We start from the raw sequence: 16,580 nt of genomic DNA on the forward strand, positions 1-16,580 counted from the left end.
TGGCAATAGCTCACACACAGCCCCAAGACATTACAGGAGAAAGCAAATGGTGCCAGTGACACCTGCCAGGACATATCAACTCATTTATCAAAGGACAATGAATCTTTAACTCCCACTGAGAGGGCAGAGGGTTTGGTTGGAGATAACACCTGAACACAGCTTGTTTTTTCAAAGGTAGGCAAGTGATCCCTAGGTCTCATGGATACACAAGCCTGGCATCCCAACTCAAGGAATGGATTTCTCATCCCCTTCAACAGAAATCCCTCCCCACCTTTACCAGGTGACATCAATTTGTGCAGCCCTACAGAGTCTGTTTTAAATTGATGATGAAGATCCAACATGAATGTATTGTTCTGGAAGGCTTTTTTGTTCAGGCTTCTATCACTTTTTCTCTGCAGAAATTTTTATTGAGACAAGTCACCAGCCATAAACCAAAAATGACAGTGGACTTGCATGTAGGGGTGACTTTGGCATACCAAAGTGGGAGACAGCTCCAAGAAGAAGGACCAAGGCCAATAGGAATAACAAACAAAAATAACTTTGCCTCCCATTCTTTACACATCCTAAATTCTTTACAAACATGAATTAAATGGGAAGTACAAGGGCAAAAAGAGATTCATTTAAACAAACCAAACAAGATGAATGCCATACACAAAATTACAAGATTTGTGAAGTCAAGCAGAGAAAAAGGTGCAGTCAACCTTATTAATAAAAAAGGTATGTATTCAATGCATTCCTTTCCCACTTGCACAAATACTGTACAGCTTATGAATACCTCTTGTGCTACTTACTGCTCTAAAAAACTACAAGCAGAAAAACGTTGCATATTAATGCACCCACTGCTCACAGCAGTCCACAGCCGCCTAACAAGAGATAACGTGGGAGCTGGAGCTGAGGAAAATCCAAACAAAGAGGAGGCATCATCTACAGCAAGGAGTTTCACTTTATCTTCCAAGATTACCTTCAGCCTTTCTCTGCTGCTTTACACCACTCCAAAGTGCTGCCCATGTTTTTGTTGTAGTGTAGCACTGCCCTTAGCTTTTGTCAGGTTAAACTCAGCAAGAGGCCAAACAGCAAAAGGAGTAAAACAAATATTTACTTGGGAGAAAGTATTCAACTAATATGCTAAGTGAAATCTCCTGGCATCTTAAGGGTTCCAGGAGAGACTGCACTTCTTTCTTACAATATTTTTTAAAGGACCTTTCTACTACTTGGAGAAAGCAGGAGAAAGCATACACAGAATCCCTAATAAAAATCCCAGTTCTGAGCAGCATATATGGTACCTATTTACAACAACCTGCCCCCATCTCCCTTCCTGCTTCTCAGTAACAAATAAATGCATGAAAAAACATCATCTTGAGCTTCTAAAGTTGAGTGTGTCTCAGGTTCTCCCTACAGATTATTAGTCTAACTCTCAATCTTTCTACCCAGAAGAACACTACAGTACAAATCCTCATTCCAAACAGTTGAGAGAAGACACACATTTTATGAAATAATTCAAATTACATGGATGAAGTGTAAAATTACTGGAACAAGTCAGAGTTAGAAGTTTAACCACTTATAATAAATTAGCCAGGTCTCATTACTGGATTACTTATTGGAGATGAAACAGTCACATTGGAAACACAGGTGTGGAATGGAACTTCTGTATCACCAGCTCCAACCCTGCAATCACACCCAGTCATACAAGAAACAGTCAATTCAAAGGAGCTTTTCCCTCTCATTTTCCTGATTACCAAAATATTTCAGGCACCCCAAAACAAAAACATACATATGACCCAAGAGACAGAAACACACAACTACAACACACTATCAGAGTTCAAGTGAGGAAGATGAAGGGTTTTACCAGTGTAGTGATCCTCCGCAAGGAATTCGTTCAATAAAATTTGATTAAAATAATCTCTAAGAAGCATGCACCACACTGCAGGCAGAACAAAGCCCACCACCCCTTCCCACACACACAGCCCCTGACAAACTGACAAGGAAAGGTGCAGTGGGAAGAATATTCCCAGCAACTAATCCCAGCATTGCCTTAATCCCAGTACACCCACTGTATATATTCAAGTCTGCACTCAAAACAGAGGAATGCTGCCAGTAGCAGCAGTGTGTGGCATTTGCTCAACACAAGTCAGAAGTGCAAATCAAGTGTCAGGCACTACAAAGAAACAGAGAACCAAACAGTGATTCTGACACAGCTGCCACACAAGCTCACGGTCCCCCCGCATCCCGAGCACTGCGCACACAGTCCTGGTTCACAGCCCTCTGAGGATTAAATATGTGAGGAAAAGTTCCAAAAATGACTGGCCAGGATGGTCAAAGCATTTGGGGCAAATACCTCATAACCTTGCTTTGATCACAGAATGGGTCAGGTTGGAAGGGACCACAGTGGGGCACGTGGTCCCATCCCTCCCTGTTCAAGCACATGGCACAGGATTGTGTCCAGATGCTCCCTGACTGTCTCCAGTGAAGGAGACTCCACAGCCTCTTTTCCCATCAATTCAGTTCTTACAGTTGTCCCTAGACATTCAGTCACAGGCAGGAGCAGCACACTGAACTAGATGGATCCTTACTGTGACACAGAACTGCTGCACTCATTGTCTCATTTCTTCCACTGCTTTAGTAGAAGATGCAGGGAAAACCCCAAGAGCTGAAATACTGCAATCATTTTTTCATACATGCCTTTTCCCGTGAAAATTTTAGTAAGATTGTCTGGAGAAACTGAGTTTCTCAAGATTCGTTTGAAATAAGGTACACCTATAGTTCACCTCATGCAAAACTAAAGGCAAAGCCTTTTTAGCATTTTTATAGCTTTACTGTTTCACAACACTTTGCCCTCCCATTATAAGCTATTCCATCATATAGATGGAATAACTGAGATAGATGGACTAAATAATTGTTTCCAACTCCCAAAAGAGAAACGGCTATTAGAAAATGAGCAGGTTTTTCCTTCCAATTCTGTGCTCTGTCCAGTAGATTACAGTACTCTTTCAAAGATTAAGAATAAAAGGATAATGTATTCACACAATCTGCTGCATTCAAGGGAACTACTGAGTTCAATTCTGGTCAATACATCTCAAAGACAGAGCTGCTAGGGGGAAAGAGCCAAAAGACAAACAAGTAGAATGAGAAACCTGGAAAAAATCATTCACACAAACAGAGGCTGAAAAGGTAAGGACTGCACAGTTTAATGGAAAGGTAAAAGAGGGAAAAGAAGTCTGCAGATGATGAAAAATGGGGAGAATTTCTTTTATCTCTTTCACATAAAGGATATTAAATGCAAAAAAAATATTTGAAACTGATAACAGAGAATTTATAGAGTATATAAGTTAACCTGTGGCACACACTGCCACATGATGTTGGAGGCACAGAGCTAAACAGGGCTACAGGAAAAATGCCTGAGATGCACAGAAGAACAATGGCACTAAATCAACTTTCAGTGAATAAAAATACTGAATGAAAATAAACTCTTGTGCAGCAGGGCAAGTGTCTGCCTCCAACTGACAACATTTAGGAAGACTCCTCTCAAAGCTGCTCTCCAAAAGTTTTCTTTGTCACTTTGTTTTGGTGATGGTTTTTTTTCTCTTCCTTCAAAGCCTTTACAAACTGACCACTGTCAGAGGAAACAGGATAGTCTCTGTGTTTGATTCACTGAGCAGCTCTTATGTTGTAAGGAGTATGTAACACAATTACTCCTCGCATCCTACTGGGAAGGTACTGAGTTTTTAACATCAATAGTTCAAAACATCCTTCAAAAACAAATCTTTAGGTCTCCTACTGCTGAATCCTGTTATCATGCAGAAGTGGGGACAAAACCAACCTGGGCACAGCAGGGGGGGAGAGAGGGGAATTCCCGATAGCCTGATCCTTAGAAGGAGAAATTTCAGCTTGCTAACTCCACACTGAGCCATATTCATTCACTCCCAGCCAAACACCTCTGAACTACCAGTGACCACACTTCAAGTGACCATTCCCTTTTAAAACAGCAGAGAAAGCAAAATTCTATTTCAGAGCTCTCTCACACCATCCCCTTACTGAGAGCTTTTTTCTAATATTGACATACACATACACAGATATATAAAAATATATCTAAGCCTGTGTTGGAAAGCTTTAGCACAGCGGAAGGAAAAAATATATAAATAAATGTCAAGGTCTGCGTGTATTCAACAAATAAAAGCAGAATTATATAAAAGCAACAGCTAATAAAAAAGATTGTTCTGTGCTGCATTTTCCGTCTTTCCAACCATTATAGGAATAAAATTATCCTCAGAGAAGATCAAAAACCTTTTTCAAAACTAATACAATTAAGCTTTATTACACTGTTTCAAGTACATTTCTCTCCTTTCCCTTCTAGCCCCCACCACCTCCCACTCCAATCCAGACTAACGGTTGGAGACATTCTTCTATTTTATTACCAGCAAAATGCTAGTCTTTAAGGGTCAGAAACTATCCAGTGTTTCAAGAGAGGAAAGAAAACCTGTTCTTTTTATCTATTTGCTTTTGTACACATAACAACTAGAAGATAGTTTCTCTGTAGCTCTGCAGCTTGAATAGGACAATGGGCAGCTCACCCTACTCCCCCAAGAAGATCCCACACTAAAATGCCCATCACGTTGTTTGTAAAGGTGTCCCTGTAGCAAGGGACATGGACTTGAAAACACAAACGACAACAAAAGATTTCAAAAAGAGGACAATGAAGCCTGGACACAGACTTCTCCCCACTCCACTGTCCATAAAGGACAGGCTCACAGGTTTCCCCTGTAATTTCTGCTTCACGAAACCAGATCTGGAGAGAAGAACATAATAGAAGCAAACAGCATGGGATCAAGAAATTGCAAAAATTCCCTTTGCGTACGAACATATGGACAACTGTGATAATTAGAACGATAGCTGCTAGATTGTTTGCAATTTCACTGAACAATCCCCATTATCTAGAAATAGAATTTAAAATACAAATGCAACACTGAGTGGTAGTTTTAATAGTTTATTTTTAATGAATTGTACGGATTAAAGTGTTGCAAAATTGTATCGTGTGAATTTGCTCACAGGCATGTTTTACCACTGATGGCTCAAAAAATGCAGCATGGACAGTCATACAGTAGGAGGGAATGAAAAGAGGAATAGATATGCCAACAGCTCCCCACCGTTTCTATAATCTACAATTTTCCCATGTTCCATACTCACCATCCTGCTACATATTGGTAGTAAAACTGATTGATTTCCCAGTCTCTTTACAACCCACTCTTTTCATTGTTTGCACTTCTTTTTAGTCACATAACACAACTACAAGTCGAATGTATGCAACTCCCTGTCAGGAGGTCTAATTGCTTCAAATTGGAGAAGATTATTCTCCACATTTATTAAAAAATAAAGACTACTTATAATATTATTTCATTTTGCCAGGAAGTGAAGAACACATTAGTTCATAAGGAACAGCATGGCTGCTCCTATTTTTATGGCATCAATTTTTAAAAACTCATCATGGTAAACAATTAAACAGAGAAGCAAATCCCACGTTTAGGGGAGAGATTCAAATCCCTAAATGGATTTTCAAAGGTCATTTCAGGCTTAAAAGATGCTTGACAGTGTCTCTTTAAATCATGTTTATTTCAAAGCAAGAAGCAGGCAGTGTACTGCAGCACCCCTCTTTGAACTGTTTGGCTCCCCAGAGAAAAATTGTTAATACAACTTTAATCCATATTTACAGCAAAATTTATGTTGTGGTGGTTGATTTTTTTTTTCATTAAGGAAAGGATTTTTAACAAAAGGAATAAAAACCAGGGCACTTGTTTGTTTTTTTCAATTTAGCTTTCACCTAAATCCCATGGTAAAAAAGATAATAGAGTTTGAACTACCAGAAATCCTTTTTAAAAATCATCCAGTTAAAAAAACCTTTATCTTTCAAACACAAATTGCTCAAAAGATTTGTACAGCTTTTTCACCACTTACGCAAGGGTTGGGGGGCAGATAAGATACTGTCAGCTGGCAGTTCCAGGTTGCAGCACAACACATCTTGGTTCTGTATCTTTTGGATCCACACAGATCTGAGTCTTACCCTTGCAGGGGCCAGAAATGAAGACAACTCAGCCTTACCTTCCTCTCAATGCGGGCCAACTGCTCTTGGTAGAATGCCTCTTGCCGCTTCAGGTCTGCCTCCCAGCCTTGCAGCCCCACAGCCTGGCAAGGACAACAAAACAGCAGCAGGAGAAGAAGAAATTAATAATAAACAATGTAGTACAAGGAAAACACATGAGATACAGACTAGAAAGGACTAAAAAAAACAACACTGCTCAACACTCGTGCATGGGATCCCCCTCAGTGGAAGTACAAACCTTAAGAATTGCAGCTTGTTTTGGGTTATCCCCCAATGTTTGAAATGCTCTTGTTAGCATCCTACTCAAACTCAAACCCTTGGTTTTATACTTATTATTAAATGAAAACATATAATCATAGAAAAGTCACACCTTCCCATTCTCTTTTTCAGAACTCTATCTTATCCATGTCTGTTTTTCCATGAATCATGACAGTCATTAATCAAATGTTCTTTCCCTTATCTTTAAAAAAACCAACCAAATCCCCTCAAATCCCCCTCTTTATAAACCCTTGCCCCTTGGAGTGTCCAAAAGCTTCTAAGGATTAAATACTTCCCTACAACAGACATACATAGGACTATCCAGATAATTAAGTACCCTTTCCACGTGCTCTCTATGCATTCCCCATCAGTACCCTCAGAGTTCCTCTGGCTGGTGCTACAAGAGGGAAGATGGCTGTCAAAGAATTTCTCTTCTATCTTACAAATTATAAGCATGGCACTATCAAAACAGTAAATCTGGTATTCATCAGCTAAACAGTGCTCAATTAAAAAAGTCTGTGTGGGCACAGCAACAGCTGTAGCCTTCTAGCTCCTTACAGCCAGCACCACTTAATTATATTCCCACCCCTAAACTGAACTAGTATTAAGAAAACACGACATTGATGGAACTGAATCCAACTTTTCAAGTTTAAAAATAACAAGCAGCAATAGCAAGAAAAGATGGCAGTTGTTGTACACCCTCCATCCCACCTCAAAATCTCTGGGGCCACAGAAGTCAACAGCAGGCAGAAGACCTTTCAAAACCAGAATGATTAGCCTGCTTAACATGGACACAAACCCTGCCAGGCCATAGCATCCCAGCAACATTCTCTTAACTTCTAATGATGGCACAACCACAGAAAATGCTGGTCCAACATGATTAAACAGCTGGGACAGAAATATCCCCGTGGGCTCAGACCTGTCATTTTACAGCCAAAAGCCATTGCTAACGAGAAAAATTACATCTGAAAGCAAGTTGCTGTGCATGTCCTTCTTTCTGCTCCCCTGCTGATGGAAATACAGTGGTATAATAGGGCTTAGAAGAGATTTTAATCTAGGCAGTGAGGGTGGGTGATAAGCAAGCAAGAAAAGGATTATATGAAATAGGAAGATTGTAGGGGTGTGGTGGTGATGTGGGTTTCTTTGTTTGTTTTTAAAGAAATATTTTGGTTTCCATGTTTGCTATCCCAGAAAACAGGGCCAGGATAAGGCACAAGCAGTAGAGACTCATAACTAAATCTTCTCTGTCTCAAAGGCACTTGATTAAAAGCAGAATCTCTGGCTGTGCTTTAACCTATAGCTGCTATACCACTTCCCACCTACTGGAACTGGATGGGGAGAGGGATGAGAATGAGCTGCCCCACACATACAGCCTGACAAAAGAGATATCACAGCAACAACAGGGGCACCAATGGGCACTTTGTAAGTGCCAGAACTATAACCATTTTCTTGTAAGAGAACCATAGCTGTTCCTCTGAGCCAATCTTCTACACAGTAAAGAACGAAGCAATTTAAAATAAAAGGAAACAGATGTAAGAAGGTGGGGTGGTCTGGTGGATGACCAAAAGATCCCAATTCTCCTGCGGGTTTTCTGCATAACACCCATAAAATCAGATTACTCCACAAGTGACTTGTATTTCCTTAAGAGGAAAATAAGTAAGGAAGACAAAGAAGAGTAAGACAGTACTGATCCCTCTGCATGATTCAGATGGAAGCTGCACCATATGATGGAAGGAAAAAAGAAACAAAAGGGAGTCAATAAATTCTTATAAACTCAAGAAAGTGTCTGTTTAATCTAAATAATTATGTATTTGTGCTAGTCTCCTGGGATAGTGGATATTCTGGAAGTACAAAATCAATAAATGTAACAATACCAGTGTTCAAGAGGCTTTATTCTGTTTCTGGCAATACATGGATCCCAAACCCACACACTCACTCAACTTCCCAACCCATGAGTTTGCCTGACATCATGCACCAAGAAATCCAGCACATTTATCCCTACAACCCCTCTGGAAGGGAACACAAACCAAACACCTGATCTCTCAAGCAGGGTGCTGAGACGCAGACACGTTAGAGGTGTGCTGCTCTGCACAATGACAACCCTGGACAGCCAAGCTGACCTCACTGGAGCTGGCAGTGAATAATGCCTCCACAGCCATGCACACAGGCATTCTGTTAGTCACTTCCCCAGGGTCTTGCAAAACTGAGGTCAGAGAACCAAAACTGGATCTCCTAACTGCAGACTGTAACCTCAGAGTACTCCCTCAAAGTAATTTCTCCCATATTATCCCCCATTGTCCCACTTATCACCCATAATGCATGATGAACTAGGGGTTACAGAGAAACCTTGTACTTGCAACACAAACATATTTTCAATGCCTTGCTTGTTTTCAAGATCTGCTGCTGTTTCAGTGCATTGAAGTATGCAGAGAAACACTCTATTTGTGACAGATATGCTTCAAAGTTGCTTTCTGTTTCCCTCTATCCCCAGCTGTTATTACTAAAAACTTTAGTACACTTTATGATGATGTTTGAAGTACAAACGGTATAGTAGAGCATGTGTCATCTGAAATATTCACTGTTCCAAACTGGGTTAGGCAACTAGGGACATTTTGAATGAATATAGGATATTTATTAAGAGTTCCCCTAGTCCTACTGCTTATTCCCTACCTGAAGTTAGAAGTCTGTGATGTCCCAGACAGAACTGGCTGCTATGATTACAATTTCACAGGGGATTGAGATTGCAAGTGCCAAACAAAGCATCAATAGACTTTTTGAAAAAAGGCCTTTAGAACTAAAAGGAAGGAGAAGGGAAAACATGCATGATAACACACTGATTTGAAAATCAGATATCAGAAAGCTGCATTTCACTTCCAAGATGCACAACTACACTGGAACTTGAACATACTGTGCAAGAGGTGACCAAAGCCCAGAGATGACATCTAGGATGTGCAGAACACAGATAATGTGATGTCCAAGAAGTATGAACACAGAAACAAAACAGAGACAGGGAAGAAAGGACATACTCAGCTTCAAAACACAGGAATGCACCCAAAAGTTAGAAAAGGGGATGTATTTATAAAAGAACACATATGCAATTGGCCATTGCCCTCTGTACAAAAGCTAGGTATAAGATGTATTCAAGAAATGCTCAAGAATCCCCTGTGATGGTGTCAGAATTTACAAGGATTATATTCTTACAAAAGGCCAGCAAAGGCATACTACTAACATGCTGCTACAGCTCCCACGGGCATGGATCCATGGACTGGTTGGGTGCTCTTTCAAATTTTTCCTCTGCTTTATCTTCACATTTTTTCTGCAGCCCAAGGTTTTTCAGGTTATCTCAGTGCTGCCTTGAACAGTGACAAAGAGCCAGGGCAGAGTTATGTGATTCTCTGCCTCTTTCTCTCCCTTTATCAAGTAACCCATTTAGAAACAAACAGTGCAAGCACATTTCTAAAGCTATACATTATATACTGGCTCAACTAAAGGATTCAAGCACTGGCCTGCTAGCTGACAGACAGGCCAAAAGAAATATTTTATAAGCTCTGAACTGAGGTAATGAAATATTATTGGTTCATTCTCTATGAACAAAACCAGACACTCTTAGCCATGTCCTGAGCTGACACCAACATGCCACACATCAGACTGTGCAACTGATCTAGAGCTGGGCTTCACTCTAGCTATAACCATTCCCAGATTAGCTTTGGCTTTGTTGCACCCTGAAGTATTACCACATTTTTATTATTTTTAATCACAGTCCCACCTCATCACCTTGTTAAAAATGAAAACTAGGGCGGAAATCTGTTTAAAAAAAACAAAAGGCTTATTGGCAGGGTCAGTTGATTTTAAGGAATGTGGCACCTGGGAATAAAATGCAGTGTTAGTACAGCCCACAGCTGACAGCTACCACTGGGCTGTCTCTCTCCTCAATACTGTTTGGGTTCTGGGATTTGGGAAGACTCTCCTGGAGGACAGAAAACCCAAAAACTCTCTCTATATAAAGGGCAACTCAAGCTAGAAGGAAAGGTCCAAACCTCAGCCGATGAATACTTCCTAAAAGCAAGTCACAGCACTTGGCAAGATTACTGCAAAAATATTTATCTTCTTGGCAAAGCACTTCCACCACTCACAGACAAACTAGCAAGATGATGCCTAGATAATCAGTCAGAAGCAACACAGGGAAATAAGCTACAAGGATAAAGCAAAGGATGTCAAGTCTATCAAATGCCTAGTTTCTACATCATCCTGTCTTTGCTGAGAGGAGCTATCAGCTTCCCCCAAAGGTACAGTTACATCTCTGCAGCAGCACAGCAGAGATGTTTTGGCTGGGCACCTCAGCTTGCCACACTGCACAACTGCAAATTCTAATACCTCATGCTTTCCCAAGTCTCTTCCAGTCCTGGTAGCAGTCCAGGTGGCAAGGGAGAAAAACAAATGCTATTAAGGACTCCAAGATGAGAAGAAGGAATAGACAGAAATTCACTGAGGAACAGAGCTAACTCCAAAATTAGCTAGCTGGCATGTTCCTGGCCAAGTCTAAAGGGAATGGCAGAGCTGAAAGGGCAACACTGAAATAGTAAGAGGCAATTTGTGTACTTCATGCCCAAGACTGAACAGCAGAATTTTACAGGGAGGCTTGTACCAAACAAGTAGCCATGGGGGAGCCTTGACTTAACCTCCACTGGCATCAGCAGAAATATCACCATTACTATGGAGCTGTCTGCAATCACTATTCCAGACATGGGGCCTACAAAATCACTGGCTTTTTGTCCTACCTTTCATTCTATTGAAGGCAGGTGACCAGGCTCTATTTTAGAAACCAGATGTAACTCATGGCCTTAAAAAGCAATACTGGTATAACCTTCATTTCCTCCTGTTTCTGCTACTCTCTTAGCCAACAATACACATCACCAGATCAAGTTTGGTTTCAGCAGCTGTAAGTTACACAAAAGGAACCAGTGAAAATCTTTATGGAGGAAATAATATGCAATTTTCTAGCTGAACACCTTTTAAAATGTAATGACAGAAAATAAAATCCTGCATCTGTGCTCAGCAATAACAATCTGTACATGCACAGTAACAACATGACACTTGGAATAAGCAAGATCCAGACAAAAAAGAGAGCTTACCCAGGCATCCAAATCCACAGGCTTGGAATAAAGACAGCACAAGACAGAAAGGAAGAGAAAGAGAAGAAAAAGAGAAATCAGTGATTTTTTGAGGCTGCCTGCTGCTGTGCACTATAGCTTTTAAGATGACAAGTTTAGAAAAGTTCCTTTAAAATGACAAGCATCTTAAGCAATGCAGTGCTGTCCCCTGTTGGGAACTGTGCTGTTAAAGCAAAACAAAAGCACATGCACCCCATAAACCAAAACCAGAGCAAAGCCCCCACAGCCTGCTGCAGGACCCCCATTTAGGGTGGGAGCTAAGCAAAGGAAGCTGGGAAACAGCCAGTTCCAGGGAGCCATGCAGGATGCTGCAAGTGTTAGAGATGCTGATATAACATGCTCCAGTGAATGTGCCAGTGCTGGGCAGACTCAAAAGGAGGTGGCCAACAACTGTGCTACTTCCAATTACATGCCAAGAACAAGTAATCTTTTAAAGGGAATTTTTGAATGCACAAGCTGACCTACACAGCAAGTCATCTTCTGCCATGGACAATTTCAGAGTGATTCCCAACAGAAAACCAGTTGTCTGATCAGGTTCCCAACCAGATTCCCCTTCATAGGCAACTGAAAACCTCTTAAGTGCAGAGTCCAAACCTTTGTCAAAGCCAAGCTGCCTCCACCTGCTCCTTTTCTTTTGCCCACAAGCCTATTTAAGTGTGCAGACAAGCAGATAAACCAGGCTGCAGCATTGCCTCTTCTTTACTTGTTACTACTTTTTACTTACACAGTAAGCCAGCAGCAGCAAAGCAAGTACAAGATGATAAACATTTCATGCCCATAACCACCTCCTTTTGAAGCCAAGGCATTTATGAGGCAGGCACAGCTCTCATTTGCTGTCAAGGGCTGCAAGCCTTCCCTGCCTCTCAGGGCTACCTTCAATCAGCAGCACATTGGCTAAGCAGGAACTTCAGAATGGCTGGCCCTTTTTCATTATGATTATTTATTTGAGGGGAGTTGACAGGGCACAATGAACTTTCCTCTTGGTCATAGTTCACTGCCAGAGGGAGCAGACAGCGGAGGGTAATGTTTTTATGGGATCTGTCATCATTTTAATGGCACACAGAGACTACTTCATGTAACTGAGGGATGATGTGTTAGCAGATATGTGTGTCGTCCATCCTCATCCTTTGCACCAGCTTAGAGGGTTGGAACTGAACATCTACATTTCAACTGAGGGAAGCCAATTCCCCCTTTCTGCAGATAGGTTTGATATAGCAGCATCAAGTCCTTGGCCAAACAAACCAATACACAACAGGTGTTTACTGGTAATCACTGACCAATCTTGACAAAAGCCTGGTTTGAATAACATTTTTCTTCCTGATGATTTTTACAGCCAGGACAGATGAGTTTAATTTCATTTTTACATTTCAGCAATTACAGGTCTGTCCATCCTCAGCAGATGGACAGGAGGAACACAGCACTCTTCATGATGCCTGCTATTATTTCAGCAGGTAGGTCATGCACACCACTAACTCTTTACTGGATGTACATCTGTCATCCCTGGGTGCCTGAGCCATGAAATGACACATTGCTGGTGGACAAACACTCACATGACAAAATAAACAAAAGGTACTAACTCAGTGGCACTGGACAGGGGCTGAGAAATGAGAGCAAGGAGAAGGAACTGCCCTATCACCAATATGTGCCCCATAAGATACTATGCACAGCAGCAGAATCAGGGTTTTAGAGAATACAACACTGTTACTAATCACAGAGCATCTCTTCTGCAGTGCTGCCAATACTCTAATTCTGTCAACCTTCAGGAGAGGGAAAAATTATTACTCCAAGAATAGGAATAGATACACTCCACTGAATGGAAACAGGACAATTAGAATGTGTAGTAGCACATACTGCTGCACTGGAAAAAAAACCCTGACTAAATAAAATACACTAATAAAATAATATAAAAAGGAAAACTCAAGAGGGCTACTGGTTTAAGTTTTGCTAACTTCTAAGCCTGTGCCAAGATGTCTTTGCAGACCAGCATCTACCAGTCTTGGTAACAAGAGATACAGCCTATCCATTAATCTAACTGAAGTTTAAGCAATCCATTTAAGAAATGAGCAATATCTGGTTTCCTTGCTCCCTAAGAGAGCTTCACTTCCAGCTCGCAGATGGCAGCTTACAGGTTTTATAATTCCAGCCCTGGGATACAAGTCATCTTTCAACACTCTTGGTCAATACTCCTGAACTCTTCTGCTGAAAAGGTTTTTTTTCTCTTCCAGGTAACCCACTGGACAGCAACCACAGGAACTAGAATAAATACTGGACTTAATTGTTTGGGGTCAAAACCCAGCCAAGATATTCCTCTTAACTGTTATCAGAAACAAAAGGTTACTGAAACAGGATCTCAGGCCAAACCAGCAGCCTCTGTCCTAGGGATTCATACAGACACTTGGAGAAGACTCTGGCTGGATATGGGAACTACATGAGTAATACATCTGTGCTTCTGCAAATTCCACACTTGAGCATTGATTATTCCCATGTTCGTATCATCCAACTTCCAATGGCATCAAGAAAACAGCGCCAAAATTGTATTTCACTCCTAAGGGCAATTCCCAGCTACTTTTCCCAGGCTCACTACACTACATCAGCCTTACACATCATGCACACCACTCAAGTCTGTCACACTCTTGGGAAATGTAAAAATGGCAGTGAGCCATCAAAACACAGCTCTGTGATTGGCAGGGAGGAAGGATCAGCACAGGGCAGCGGCCTTTGGAAGGACAACGCCTTTGTTACCTGACTGGAATCAGCTTCCCCCTGAAGTCCATTCCCTTGCCATAGTCAAGAAGTGTCACAGAACAGACTGCACTGCAGTGTGACCAATGACTCAGGAATCCAGACTATCAGCTTGGTAGAAATCTCCTACTTAAGTACTCAACAGAGAGTATTTTTAGGGGCACTGCCAGCTTCAGGAGCGGAAGATAGAGTGGGAGATGCAAGAAATGAGAGGCAGCAGGTGCCCAAAACCCAAGGCAGCTGTTGGCAACAACTTTTACATTCATGTCAGTATCTGAAGAACTCTGCAGCACATATTCCAACATCTTGATGACCAGACTTCATCACTGAATGAGCAAACAGTCACTTCTTCCTAAAGCAGTAATCCAGCTCTAAATTTATCATGGTCCAGAATGATAGGAATTCAAGTATTTAAAGAATATATCTAGACATTCAGTATCCACTCCAGACTCTTCAACTCTTCCAGTTTAGTGAAAAATTGAAGTAGTATCAATATGAAATGTAATGAGAGTCTGAGATATAACCAACTGACAATGGAGAAGAAGGAAGAGTCACTGAACAGCAATCAATTTTGAGGAAAGGCTGTGATAAAATTGCTCAACTCTAATGCATACAGACCATACACAATTCTATAAACACAAAGATGGGAAGCAGCCAAAAAAACTTGGCCCTTTTATGATTAAGGACAACTGCATCCTAATGCTTATGGCACAGCTACAAATGGGTTTGCAATAGTGACGTTTCATGGTTTTCATTTAAAACAAAATTAAGAGAAATCTATTTTATAAAATCCAAAGAAAACCATCTGCTTTCATTGCTTGCTTTAATACTCCAGCCCATTTCCACATTCTCCTTTTCCCATCACCACTTCTATATATGCACACACACAGTTTTCATTTTGCAGGCTGCCAACAGACGAGGCATTCAATGGTTTTAGAAATCTTGCAGAGCATAGGTTCTCTAGAGATGTATGCTCAAGATGCTTATTTCTGATAGTAGGTGAGTCAACAACTTGCTCTAAATTTTTACCTTCTTGCTTAAATTGCTACTCTGCCTATTAGACTTAAGAATCTCCAAGTGCCTGACCAATTCAGGACAAGAAAAACAAACAAACAACCAAAACTTCAAGAAAGGGCATCATGAAACTTCGTATTAATTATGACTTTTGATCCCAGCATATATTTCAGGCTGAGTCAATGAGGTATTTCTCGTAAAGCTAGAAACAAAGGCCACTCAACTCTTCTTGGATTATTTCTAGCTCATAACCATTAATGCAGACTCCCATTACACTAGCCTAAGGGTGGCATATGGCTTTCTAGGGATAGGACAGACGGGGGAAAATGACAGTTATGCATGCCTACCTCCCAGTCTCACTGCTGTGCCTGCAGAGGGGGACAGAGCACTCTCCTGCCAGATTCCTAAATACCAAATATATTAGCTTTGGAGTCAAACACAGTACCTCACACACCATCACTGTTTTGAAAAAAATCAAGATGGCATTCATAATCAACCCATGTGCCTCCAAGCAGTAAAATTTATGAACCCTGTGTGTTCAGATGGAATTCCCTTACCACATTTGCTCTCAGACACCACACACAATTTTTACCTGCCCCTGAAAAAAACAGATATTTGTAGGCACCAGCCAATAGATACAGGCCAGCACAGTAAAATGAATACAAATTTCCTGCCACCAGATTAGAAACTTTTTTTTTTAATTTCAAAGTTATTATTGCAAATACTATACAGTTTAAAAGAAATGCAGTTGACTTTGGGGCTGCTTTTTAATAGAGACTGTCATAATTACATACTTGGGTAAGAAAATTCTTGAAAGCCTTCAGCCATGGTCATGCATCCTCTGTCTATGAATTCTTCAGCAGGTGGAGAATCAGGTGCACTTTCAAAAAATACAGCTTGTTTTTATCCCTTTGACAGCCTTGTAAATTTTCCTCTTTTCTCTGCTCCTTCATCACAGACATACACAAAGCACACTTTACACAGCCTTACAGGGTCAGTATCATTCTGGGGGCAGATTCCAAGCTACCAACTTGCCAAGGTGCATGTGGGAAAGACATACAGTAATTAACATTCAGTATAAGTCATGTGGATTCCAATGCCTTGCTTTGGAAAGACCATATAAAGCATATGGGACTCAAAATAAATGGTCTGGGGTAGTCCACATATACAATCACGCTTGTAGTACAGTGTTATCTATGAAGTAAAAACACATGGAAAGAGTAATCAGAGACTACCGAGGAAATTAAAAGCACAGAAGTGAGGAACTTGATCTCAACCTCCCTTATTTCTCCAATCACTTAAAA

General features: G+C 40.9%; 1 protein-coding gene across 1 annotated transcript in view; it reads right to left on the minus strand.

The window, feature by feature from the left end:
- The window catches only part of CHCHD6 (coiled-coil-helix-coiled-coil-helix domain containing 6), a 107,357-nt gene that overhangs the window by 66,208 nt on the left and 24,569 nt on the right, over positions 1-16,580 (minus strand). Inside the window, exons 4-5 of the mRNA XM_031056330.1 lie at positions 11,482-11,502; positions 6,091-6,174 (exon numbers count right to left, since the gene is read on the minus strand). Of these exons, the coding sequence (XP_030912190.1) occupies positions 6,091-6,174; positions 11,482-11,502 (105 nt within the window). The remainder of the gene's footprint in view (positions 1-6,090; positions 6,175-11,481; positions 11,503-16,580) is intronic.

The sequence above is a fragment of the Geospiza fortis genome, unplaced genomic scaffold (genome assembly GCF_000277835.1).
Source record: "Geospiza fortis unplaced genomic scaffold, GeoFor_1.0 scaffold70, whole genome shotgun sequence".
Taxonomy (NCBI): domain Eukaryota; kingdom Metazoa; phylum Chordata; class Aves; order Passeriformes; family Thraupidae; genus Geospiza; species Geospiza fortis.